At 27.1% G+C, this 13,052-nt stretch overlaps 1 protein-coding gene across 2 annotated transcripts; it reads right to left on the bottom strand.

Moving 5' to 3' along the window:
• Positions 1-14: 14 nt before the first annotated feature.
• Positions 15-12,980, bottom strand: LOC112597912 (aminopeptidase N-like). Of its 2 annotated transcripts, none has more exons than XM_025344141.1 (15): positions 12,772-12,980; positions 11,844-12,054; positions 8,453-8,749; positions 8,030-8,376; positions 7,132-7,431; positions 6,861-7,047; positions 6,652-6,796; positions 6,494-6,575; positions 5,618-5,798; positions 5,364-5,541; positions 4,342-4,619; positions 3,330-3,517; positions 1,490-1,657; positions 1,284-1,412; positions 15-1,226 (listed from the first exon to the last, which is right to left on the bottom strand). In XM_025344141.1, the coding sequence occupies exons 1-15, from the start codon at positions 12,801-12,803 to the stop codon at positions 347-349; spliced, it is 3,603 nt and encodes a 1,200-aa protein (XP_025199926.1). In that variant the 5' UTR covers positions 12,804-12,980; the 3' UTR covers positions 15-346. The 2 variants fall into 2 exon arrangements, with proteins under 2 accessions (XP_025199926.1, XP_025199927.1); XM_025344142.1 differs by having other exon boundaries at positions 16-1,226; positions 8,453-8,722; positions 12,772-12,979.
• Positions 12,981-13,052: the final 72 nt, after the last annotated feature.

The following is a 13,052-nucleotide window of genomic DNA, read 5'->3' as shown; positions in this document are numbered from 1 at the left end:
TAGATTTAAATAAAATATTTTTAGTACGGTTAATGGTTTATACTTCCTGCGAAATAATTCAAAACGATTGTATTTATTTTAAAGAAATGTCAAACGTAAATTGTGGAAATGACGAAAATAATTGAATGATGATAGTAACAACATTATTCAATAATTTCCGTTGGTAATCTTTCTGAAAACAATTTGCCACACATCAATGTGAGATTAAATTTTTACGTGCGATCATAAATAATATTATTAAAGTATTTATAACTCAGTTTGTATTGTTGAACTTTTGATTTTTATGTACTCCTATTCAGTTGAGTGTGGATGGCTTAATCTTTTTATTTCTATTTTTCTTGACCGTTTAGGGTTGATTATTTTTGGACGTCTCTTGATCGGAGCTATTGACTTGGGTTCCTGATCCACCGACAACCGATTCCTGTGTTTCGATTAAATTCACGGAATGCGAACCGGTCATTGTGGGCATACTACCTTTGGTCGCTGTCATAGAAGTCATATTTTCAATTTTCTCAGCTACTGGTTTATTTCCATCGGCAGCTAGTTTGGTTTCTGCGGTGGCCGTTTTCGTTTCCTCGGAAGCGGCAGGTTTAATTTCATCGACAGCCACTTTATTTTCTTTAGTGGCATGTTTGTTTTCTTCTGCGATGGATTTTATTTCTTTAACGGCAGCCGGTGTATTTTCTTTAGTTGCTATATTCGCGGCAGACGGTACTTTATTGTTGCTGGCGATCAGCTCAGCTGGTCCAGGTTTTTCATCCGAAAGATTATTAGTCACCTCCGCTACTACGGGTCGTTTTTCTTTGGATGCTTCCATTTTGGCAAAAGTAACAATATCTTCTTGTTTGGTTTCTTCGGTTTTTATACCGTTCACTGACTGTTTTTCTTCGCTCGACTTTATCTCGTTATTTTTGTAATTACTATCTTCGGTCTTGGCGTTCAGTCCATCGTCAATCTTGTAGGCTTTAAGGTCGCTCTTGGCTGACTTCGGTGTTATCCAGTTGGATATCACGTTTTCATATTTTTCCTTCCAAATGATCTTCTGTCTGAGTATCTCTTCTTCGAAATGCAAGACTTCCAATAATGTTGGGTTTCGGTTTTCGACGGTGTTGCCGAAATATTTTTCATTAAAGCTCTGTAATATTTCGAGATCCGCTAAGCTATTTAAAGCTCGAATTCCTGCATGTAACATCGTACTCAATAACCCAACATTAGTATCTGCATATCTAATTTATACATTACATAAATGATCACTTGTTTTTTAAATGCAACATTAAACTTACTCCTGATGTAACGTTTCCCAGTTGTTTCTCAAGTAATTGAATGGGTATTGACCCGCCGTTGGATTATCTAAAATCGATTGCCAAATGTCGGCCAAGTCGTCGAATTTCACTTCTTCCGCGGATAATATTCTGTAATGTTTTATAATATAAAATGTATGTAATAATATGTTTATTTTTAGGTTAGGTTAATTTTTATCCGAATGTACTTTTGTAAAAATTGTGAATTTCGTGAACACGAAAAACTTTTGGCTATTGATTTTCTATCTAGCGTCCACTTGGAACTTATGTATTTACTCAACATAAATCTATGGTCGTACTTGGTGGCATATTGCATGGCAGTACAGTAAACGGATTTACGATCGTTCGGTGCGATACTGTAAAGGAAATTAACAAGTTAGTGCGGTACCTCTACATGAATCATTTAGTAAACACAAAAGTTTCTTAAAGAAAATTAAGTTTATAGTTTGAATATAATGAATATAACATGTGTGTGTGTGTGTGTGTGTGTGTGTGTGTGTGTATGTGCTGTGTTTATATTATGCTGTAGATATTATATTAACTTATAAATTACAACACATCCGAATGAACTCATCATTAATAACTTACATTTAAAACGATTCGCGCACATTCGTTTAACTCAAAATATTTATGGTAGTTTATATACATTTTATCGGTAATTGTTATTATTGCCTATATTTAATAAACTCGAATCATTTTGAAATAGATTTATTAAAAAATTATATTTTTATGTGATTTTAGTTGTTCAGTAAATAGTTACACAATTTAAATATATTTATAAATTAAGTTTAATATTTACAAATCGTAAATATTGAAAATCTATAGCTATTTGACTAAAATAAAACAAATTGCATAAGCAATAAATATAGATTCTAATAAATTTATATTAATTATGCTTCTGAGAAATTCAAAAACATAATATTTGATGAAAAACATTATAAACATATATATGTATAATATTAAAACATTAAAATAACAAACTAACTTTTCATTAATTATTAATATTATAAATTAAATTAATTTTGTTTTTATTTTTCATCTTAGTTGATTTTATCTCAAATGTTTTAAAAAAAGTTAAACATTTTTTACTCTACCCTTAGTCTAAATTTATCTCTATTAGACTCTATTTGTTTATATGCTTATGGATTGTAAACTTTTCGTTTAATTTGTTTACTTTTTTTATTTGCGTGACATTATAGTTAATTTTGAAAAAAAAATTTAATTTATGATATCAATTTTTCGCATTTTAAGTCTTAATAATGTTCAACTCCTAAGGCACTTTTGTAAAATTAAAAACGAAGCTTCTTTCTCATTTAAAATATAAAGTAAGACTGAATTTAAAAAAATATTAATAACAGCGTTTGTCAAATATTTGTAATTTCTTGCAACGTGTTATGTCGTTTGGATAAAAATTTTTAAAATAAAGCGCTATAGGATTAGAATAGTAAATACTAAATATATCAACCACGTTATTTGACAATATTTTAATACAATTAGATAACGGTTAATACTATTAAAATAATTTGAAGGAAGACAACAAGCAGTTACTTCATTTTTATTTTTTTTATTAGTTTAAAAATATTCGTCTATCATTGTAAAAAAGAAACCGGGAAAACGATCTTATTTCGTGATTTATTACATTTTTATTTTTAATCTTATATTAATATTATATATACATATATACTATTATATAGTGTGTCATAGTTTAGAAAAACATGAAAAAATGATCCATTATTCACTTATTTTAGAGTGAATCGCGCATGGTATTATTTAGCTGACCTATAAACAGTATAAACAGTCGTGAAAACACAGACTATTCATTTTATATAGAGGTTAAAGAAAATAAAATGCGAAAAACACTCTGAAATTCATAGACTAATATCCATCGATCACCAATTAAGTTTTAGATTTCCATGATTTAATACATTTAAAATCAATTTGAAATATTTTAAAAAGAGACGCATTATTTTTTTTTTATTTACTAACGATGGTTAATTATAATGGTAATAATAATGAACATATAATTACGGATTTATTTCAGTTGTAGTCTGCTTCCAGTTATTGAACTGTTCTCTAGCCCACCAGACACATTTTTTTAATTCAACATGTCCAGCAAAATATGACGTATCCATTTTGCCTATTATTTTGTCCGGTGAATCGATTGCACTGGCTTGAAACATATCATATGCCTTCTCAACTACCATTTCCATATAAATCTTCAGGTATAAATATTGAATTTAAATAAGTATAAAAATTTAGAAAAGTTTACTGAAATATTCTATTAATCACTAATCAGTAAGAGGTTAAAATACAAATTTAATTTATTTTAATTCACTGGTTAGCAGGAAAAAAAATATTTGCTCTTTACATTTAAATTAAATTTTTCTAAATACCTAAGTAAATATTCAATATTCGAAAATACATTTTATCAGTACTAGACTATCGTTGCTTTAGTTATAAATAATAAAATTACAAAGCTAGAATAATATTATATTAATCTTTAAAAGAAACAGTCTTTTGTGAAATATTTGAAGCTTAAAAAATTGATTTGTATTATTAATTTTCCTAAAATTGTATAAGCATTTATTGCCTTTGTTTTGAACTACCAATATGATTGGCGTTTACATCATTGTAAATAAACGATTCTAAGCGCGTCTAGAATTAGTATTAACTAAAATATTATAGGCGTATACTGTAAGCAAACTATATATCGTTTAATGCACACATAATTTTATTGAGTACTGGTCACAACTTAATCTTGACATGTATCAACGAATTTAATTCTTGGTTTACTAATAATTAATGACATTCACGTAAAATATTTTAATATAAATAACTCGCTTTAAAATAATTATATTAAGCATTTTAAATACAAGTCGATGCATTAAATGTCATATAAATTCTATAACGGTTCTAGTATGGCTTGTTTTGCATACTGCAAAATTGTCGTTTATAGCAAGTAGCCTATTAATTATCGAATTATTATGACATGTAGATATATTTTCATCATTGCATGAATATAATATTATTAAATACGTACTGAAAGAGAATCGTAATGTTTAGTGTTGTGCAACACGGCTTCTATTTTATTAAATGCATTAAAAATTGCATTCCAGTACCCGGAATTCGGACCTGCTTTTTGAATAACCCTTTCTAAGAATCCTAAAGTGTCGCTGAATCCGATAACACCAGCAAAGGCTCCTTCAAAAATGTCACCAACTAATTGTGCCACGACGTACTCGTCAAATGATTTACCATTGCTAATCTCGTAAGATATTCTATCTAAGAGAGTATCTTCGTATACCACCCTGTAGTAACCTGAAATACGAATAATGATTGAATTATAATAAAAAAAATGCTGAAGATATGCAACTAAAATGTGTCAATTATTGCGGTTATTAGTTATTGTAACATGAGTTCAATTACATATCAGCTTCATTATATTTTTACTCAATTTTTATTGATTTTTAATCATGTTAATGGTATAAATTATATATTTTAATTATCATTCAGTTGTCTCCAATTATTAATTAATCTTTGCTTAATTTTTTTTTTTTTTACAAACAAATCAAATTGAATATTATACAATCAACATCAAACAAAATATGATAAAAAAATAAATCCATCTACAATTTTTATTTAACCTACTGTTGAAACATTAGGAGTTTGAGGTGCATGTTTTATTTAACTACGTTGGTATTTACTTAAACTAAATGTCCATTTAATTAGTTAATTTTACTAATTATCACCTTTATTAACATATATATGCTTTTCAGCTGAAGACAACATTTTTTTTTCAAACTGAATTTTTTTCTAACTATTACAGTGTTCATGGTAGTCAAACAAAATAATGCTATAATGTAATAATTAACATTAGAGTATCGATCATTATCATTCAATGATTAATATTATAATTAATTTATTGTAGTTATCTCGTATTATTTTTAAATTATGGTTTTAAAAACGTAACAAAATATGTAATATAATTCAATATTTCTCAATGTAACGGAAAAAATGTAAGATAATACAATACGTTTTTTTTCTAACTATCACTGACCTAACCTGTTTGGTATTGGTTGGCCAATATCCATGTGCCGTTCGATGCCGAAATATATCCTGGGACTCTGGTTTCTGGATTGTTTTCTAGCCATATTGTTGTACTATAGGCTGCACCAGAAGTCAAAGTAATTGGTATTACCCAATCGTTGGTGGGTTTAGGTTCGTCATAATCGAACCGAAACTAGATAAATAAAAATATGGTTTTATATCATGCACATATATTATTATAGAAAACATAATCTAACTCGATTTATTACTTGTTTTACAACTAAATCATCGCCGTCAATTCCTAATTTTATCAACGGATAGTTTTTATTTTTCATCCATGTATTTACAATTTGCAAGACAGCAGAGCTTTCTGGCAATTTAATAGATTTATTCCTGGCATTATCGTCCAACAACGTCCAAAAACTTATTGTATCTTTATATTTGTAAATTCTAAAAATTATTTATATAGGTACTTTATATAAGTTACCAGCTAAATATGCTTTAATATTATTTTTCAATACATTTATCAATTATAAAGGTTCGCTGCCATACGACTATTTTATAAACGAATTACGTAGATTCAATAATTATAATGATAATAATATACTTATAATAAAAACTTTAGTCGTTTATACTAGTCATATTCCGAAATCAATTATTCCACTTATAATTTAAAATTAATTATTTAATACTATTGAAACATAATGAGAATTCAAAAAATTATATATTTTTAATAAAAAAACTTAGCTATAATATTTATATAGTATCATTCGTTACTATTACTGAATACGTTTAAAAATGTAATAATTTTTTTTATTAATTCAACATATTTTTAATGCTATTTTAAAGTAGTACTTTTTTTCCTAATATAAAACTATTAAATAATTAATTTTTAGAAAATAATTAAAAAAAATATTTAGTAAATTTAGATTTTTATTTATATTGAAAATTATTTTTTGACTGTTTATAATATTATTATGGTGTGTTCATTAATTTTTTTATTGTCATAATAATTCATGGGGCGTTTTAATATATTGAAATAATGAGATATACATTATATTATTATGATGTTTTTTAATATCAATATAATGTTCTAGAACTTAATTAAGATTAAAATTATTTAAGTTTAAATTAATTAAACTTACTCTGTGTGTACAAATTCTCTTAAGGTTTGTTTAAAAATGCTTTCAGTAAATGTGTTGTTCAACATTCGCAATATTGACGTACCTAAAAATATATTTTTTTTTTTTTTTTAATAAATATGGTATTTTTAAAGCATTTGACTATAGCCTCATAATTATACCTTTCACAGAACTTATATATTTATATATTTCTGAATGGTGTTCATAGTTAGCCAATGGCTCTGAATTTGTCCAACTATCGTAAAACATGACTGGTTGAATGTTATCCAATGGAAATCTTGTTCCGAAATTCCAGGCAGGTTTGATCTTAACACAATGACAATATATTAAACACAATAAGCTATATTAGTTGTATTTACTTGAGACTTACGTGATCGATGTTCACTATTTTAAGAAAATTAACGATTGCTTCGTTCAACCATTTATCCTCATTACTTCCTCGATCAAGCCCTCGCAATGGCATAAGCCATTGTCGAACGACGTTTACGACCATCGACTCCACAGATTTTTGATATTCGACGATTGAAGATTTATCTATAGTAGCTAAAATTGAATCTCTAAAAATATATGACAATAGAGATTTATTTTAGACATTTAATATGACCATTGGCCATAGTATGATTGATTTTAATTTAACAAACTTAATCATGATTAAGCCTGGACTTTCCGCTGTAGTCATGCCTTCACTGGGAACAACGACTATATCCAGTTTATCGGTTGGAAAATTAGTGGCCAAATATGAAGTCATAAAATCCAATGTTTTTGGCACTACGTCTGTGATCATTTCAATTGAATCAGTTGAATCGGGGCTCCATACTGTCAGTTCTAATGAACTGTCTGTTGGTATAGGATTTGACTTAAAATTTGACATAAACAATCCTAAAGAGTCTGGTCTGATAAGTCCGGTTTTCTCAAAATGGTCTACGAATAGATTGTCATTGCTGTAACACGATTTACCAAATTTGTTTTATCTGTGTTTTTAATAATAGGCCGTTATTTTTGGCAATTTTTATTGAATATTTTCAAATCCTTTCTATTTGAATAAAGTATTAAAAATATATTTTAGTCTATCAACTATTATGAACATAATATGAATTAACTTTTGTTCAAATTGTTATCAAGGTTTAAATTATAATGTCATATTCATAACAATTTTATCAGACCTATTTAAAATAATAATTGATACATACTTAGTACCTATGATATTATTTAGGATAACTGAAAAAATATCATCTAATTTCAAGTTAGATTGTACATTTGTTTTTTATATTTCCTAACAGATTCAATTGAATTATTATTTATTATTATTTATTACTATTCAAAAATATATTAAAAAAAAAAAAAATTAAAAAAAAAAACACATATATAATGGTATAAAAATTATTACTTTCGAGTTTTGTTTAGGATCTTTAAAACATTTATGGTTAAAATTATTTTACTACACTGACGAATAACAAACGTAGGAATTTTATTGAACAACAATTTTTGATTTTTGTTTTTAATGAAAAATCACTATATATAATATTTGATTGCACTCACTATGGTTCCGTTGCTCTAACTTTGGTGTTAAAAATAACTTTGGTGTCTTTGCTTCTGACCACGCTCATTTCAAAAATGGCTTTGTGCTTCGGATTATCCACGCAGGGCATTAAATGTCTTGCCTTACGAGGAGCTAACTTTGTTGCCACATACCATTGGTTCTTGACGGCTTCCTTTTTATCAAATACGACCTTGAAAAATCCTCCGTCGGGATTCTGGCCGATAGTGCCCGTGAAGTTCAGGAACAGGCTGTAGTAATGTCCAGATTTCAGAGTTTCGCCCACGGTCACCGTCAGTGTTTCTTGGTTTTCGTCTACTTCTGTGTTGAGTTCATATTTAGAATCGTCCTGAAACGATATCACAATCAACCGTAAAATAGCTTTTATCAGACTTGTATCTATTCGTAAATCACGATGCACTTACTTTTAGGACTTGTTCGGTCGGCGTGTCCATACTTAGTCTGCGTTTTAACATTGTATCATCATTGATTTTTAAATGTCCTACGTGCAAGCTTATAACAGAGGTATCAGTTTTTGGTCGAAAAATGACTTCCACTCTACCATTGTAATCGACGTCATGTTTGGAAACTGTTCCATCGGCGGCATACAATTTTGGGTCTAAAAAAACTTTGTAACTCTCCGGCTCGACGGCTAAAAATGGTATTTGATTGTCCGCAACACCCGATTCAGCCTTCTTTATGAACGAATCACGATATATGTACTAAATAATGACAATATTAACCCTATAAATGTACGTGTTTTTTTTTTTATGTACGCTGCATGGAACTTAACAACTTATCAACATTATTCTTACGTGTCTTGTTTTAAAATAAAGAACTGTTTTTTTTTTTTTTTTAATGATCTTCCAAAAGTTTCTGAGCGTAAATAAAAAATATATTATTCAACAAAACGTACAAATTAATAGATACCTTAAATTTGTTATCATAAATAGTTTAAAAAAAAAAAAAAAATTAAGTTCAAACTTAGTATTAAATTATTTAATATACAAAATAAATAAAATATTTCGTTTTTTAATATTTGTATTATATTATTATTATACTGACATTATCAATACATTGGTTTTTAAAACCATTTATAATAATTGTAATTAATTTAAAAATATATTTAATTATTAAATAAAATATAATAATTTTAGGTATCTATAGCATAAAACAATAAATAAAAAATAAAAAAATTGTCCATTTATTTGACCATATCTACTTCATCTGTTATATCTAATATTTTAAATCATTTACATAGATAGGTACTGGGTACCAATAGATTATACATATATATTATAAAAGCATCTTTTACCCAGAATGACTTGTATATAATTATTTGTAATGAATTTAATTTTTTTTTCAAATTTATAGTTTTATTTTTATAACCATAATTTAGGATTTAAATTATAAATTAAGTACACATTTAAGTATGTATTTAATCAGTTAAAACATAATAAAGAAAAATAGATAACTAAGACATCTATACAAAATTATATTTAAAAGGAATAAGTAGAGTATTTTATAGTAATTTAAATCAGGTGTTGGTTGTCATAATGTCTTAATTCTTTAATACAAAATTTCCAGTAAAATTTTATGTTGTGTAGCATCGCTTACATATAAGATAAGATTTAATTTTAATACTATTGTATATTAACATTATTATGAGTTATATTTCTTATTTATTTAGTTAAGTAGAGATAATATTGATGGTTTTAATAAGTTTCATAAAGTTTTGTTTGTATTACACTATTATGTAAATTTTGTTTCATATCTCATTTAACTATTTTTTTTTTTTTTTAACTAAATACATTAAGTAGGTCATATATTTATGTGCTAAAAAATATGTAGCAAAAGTATGCTAGATTGAGGTAATGAAAAAAAAAAAGAAATTATTCAATCTAATATCATAAAAATATACTTGAACACAAACTGTAAAATATGAACTACATTTCAATATTATACGAATTTACTGACAAAGTATCATTAATTATTTAATACGGATATTTAAACCGATTTATTTATAAGTTTAAATTTCCATTAACGAATTAAAATTAAAACATATATATTTTTTTATTACTTTACAATTAATTTAAAAGTTAAAAAAGCTTAATTTTTATAGAGAGAAAATATAATTAAATTTAATAATTGTAATTTTAAAAATTTTGTATATTCGTGTCTTTATAAAAAGCACACATAGTAATATGATTCATGACCATAAAGATAAAGGCTTGATTATAATTTTATAACATTCATAATAATATGATAATAGACTGGTGTACATGTCACCATAAAACGTGTATCTAATATTTATTTATAAGACAATCGTTATCGATATATTCAAACTGGGCTGGTTGGCTAGTTTTTTCAGAGTCATAGCAGTATAATTCTTTTTTCTGTTTTACAAACGTTTAATAATATGGTTAAAATATCGATCTATAATTCACCCATTGTAATTACATTGTTTAAATTCAGATATTATAAGTTAAAATGTTTATACAAAAAATATTATCTGTCTATTTTAACTTTCAAGGAGCTTTCTAATATCTTTATTTGTACTAAAGATAATACTAGTTATAAAAAACTAAACAATTAAATACTAATAACAGTTATAACTTTTATTAAAACCAAAAAAAAAAAAAAAGCTCTTAGTTAATCACAGATAATATTATTCGTCATAATTAGTATAGTGAGTAATGATAATTTTATTTGAATAATTTTATTTTATGAGTGAAAAACGGAAAGATAGTTTTACTATGTTTTACGTGTATAAAATACACCAAAAGTATATAGTTAATGCACCCTATTCTTCATAATATAATATATTTAATTGTATCCTAATTAATATATATTAAATACAACTTTAAAATAATAATAATAATAGAAATAAAATGATATATTTACGAATATACTAACTATAACTGGCAGTGCCCGTATATATCCATTAAATAAGTACATGGGGGAATCCCGTCCCCTCCAAAAGATGAGGATAATAATAATAATAATAATAATAATAATAATAATAATACAAGTCGCATACGATGATTTTTTGTTTGTTTCTAACACATCGAATGATTGATTATTATTTCTGAGGTTCAACGAATGTCACGCCAACCTGAAGCAGCAATCAGTTTCATCTACTTCAATTACGCGGATAAAAATTATCATCATACAAAATATATTACGTAATATATATTTATCACGACGATAAAAAATTAGGAGAAAAAAATCGAAATATCTACTATAATTTGATTTACCTATCTATGTATATTGTATATATATATATATATATATATATATAGATAAGTAAAGATAAGCTTGAACTCTTTCCCCTAAAAAATTCACCAACTTCCCCCGAAAACAATTCTACGTTTAATGATTATCTCATATCATCAAAACGGTTCGTTGATATTTTAAATCAACTATGTTTGGGTGTAATTTTGGAACCAAGAGCAAAATCGTTTGGTCTAATCACTTTATCTAGTCTCTTTCAAGAATAATATACAATTTAAAAGGTGGACCTTTTTTTTTTTAAATAAATTGAATACATTTATTTGAAATATTAAAAGGTATAAGGGGGTCACGTGTTTGTGAATTGATTTAATTACCTATTTAAATGTAAGCCAAGTCTAAAATTCAATAAAATCTCCATCTATGATCATAATATTACGTTTGTTTAATAATTGTAAGCAGACAGTTGTTGTCATCAAACGGTCGTATCGTTAACACGACAATATCATACTTGGTGACCTTAGTGTAATAATTTCAACGACTAAAACCGTCGAAGTCATATCTTTCAAATGGTTTTCGTTTTACCTGTCTCAGTTGCCGTTCGGCCGTGTATCGTCCGAGAAACGCTGAAAATAAGGTCAACAGGAATACGATGATGACCAGTAACATGATTTTGGTCCGGTTCAGGAAAACGCCACCCTCACGATCGTACTCGATCTCGTTGAACGTGGTCACGCCGTCTGGTATGTTATGGCCCCGGTGCCGGGCCTGTAGCGTGGACATCCTGAGCGTTTCGCTAATTCACCGCCATCAAAAACAATATATTTAAACACTTTATATTGATTTACGACAATTATTTTTGTTTTTATTAATGTCATCGTCGACGTTGTCGTTGATGTTTCATTTAAAAGGACGCTATACCCGCACTTTGTTGTCTCCGTCCCACAAACATACAACATAGCAAATTTGCATTCAGTATAACCCATTTTATGTTGTTAACTTTATTATTATCAGAGTGAATTGACCTACTATCAGAGTTAAAAGTAAGAACGTTATCAATTATGAAGCATTAAAATATATTTAATATATTTATATTTATTCATTATTATTTTTAGTTTTAACGTTACATTTTATTCGATATTTTGATTTTTAAGCTAATTATTACATATTGGAAACGTTCATTAATCTGACTTAAAAACTAAAATATCAAACAAAATTTTATTGATTTTTTACTGATAATAATAATTTTTTTTTTACTCTCAACGTTTAAATTAGGTCAACTCACTCTAATATTAAAGTTTAGTACACGAAATAGGTTATACTTAACGAAAATTTGTTATGTTGTATGTTTGTAAGACTTCAGAGACGACACATGCGGGTATAACTTTTTCTGGAGGATCTATTTGTGATCGAAAAAATAATTTATATTTATAAGTTATTGTAATAAAAACAGTGATAAAAAAGCAGATATCTAAAACACGATATTATAATATAGGCACGGGGTCGTACTTACGCGTTGCTGGGATCGTGTCTGCGAGTCGCCATGTACGGTATGTATTGTTGTTGACGTTGCCTATTATTATTTTTTCCCTTTTTTTTCGTATAGGTATTATTATTATTTTTTTTTTCAGGTGTGATGACTAAACACCGGTGTAGTGTGTGCTTTCGTGCGTGTGTGCGAAGAGGGGGGCAACTTTTTGGGTTATCTGCACACACGGCTGCCGCCGACCCTATATTGTGCGAAACATTTGTTAATCACCGGCTGTATTTAAACAGTGCAATATCTATATAACT

Source organism: Melanaphis sacchari, unplaced genomic scaffold (genome assembly GCF_002803265.2).
Source record: "Melanaphis sacchari strain LSU unplaced genomic scaffold, SCAv2.0 Contig44_pilon_pilon, whole genome shotgun sequence".
In the NCBI taxonomy this organism is placed as follows: domain Eukaryota; kingdom Metazoa; phylum Arthropoda; class Insecta; order Hemiptera; family Aphididae; genus Melanaphis; species Melanaphis sacchari.
Note: the sequence above shows the minus strand (reverse complement) of the source record. Positions and strands in the feature narration are given on the sequence as shown.

Coding starts and splice junctions, on each gene's coding strand:
- LOC112597912 (XM_025344141.1), bottom strand. CDS start 12,803: ATGGCGACTCGCAGACACGATCCCAGCAACGC. Junction 8,377..8,452: donor CGACCGAACAAGTCCTAAAA/GTAAGTGCATCG, acceptor ATATCGTTTCAG/GACGATTCTAAATATGAACT. Junction 1,658..3,329: donor ACTACAACTGAAATAAATCC/GTAATTATATGT, acceptor TTTCCTTTACAG/TATCGCACCGAACGATCGTA.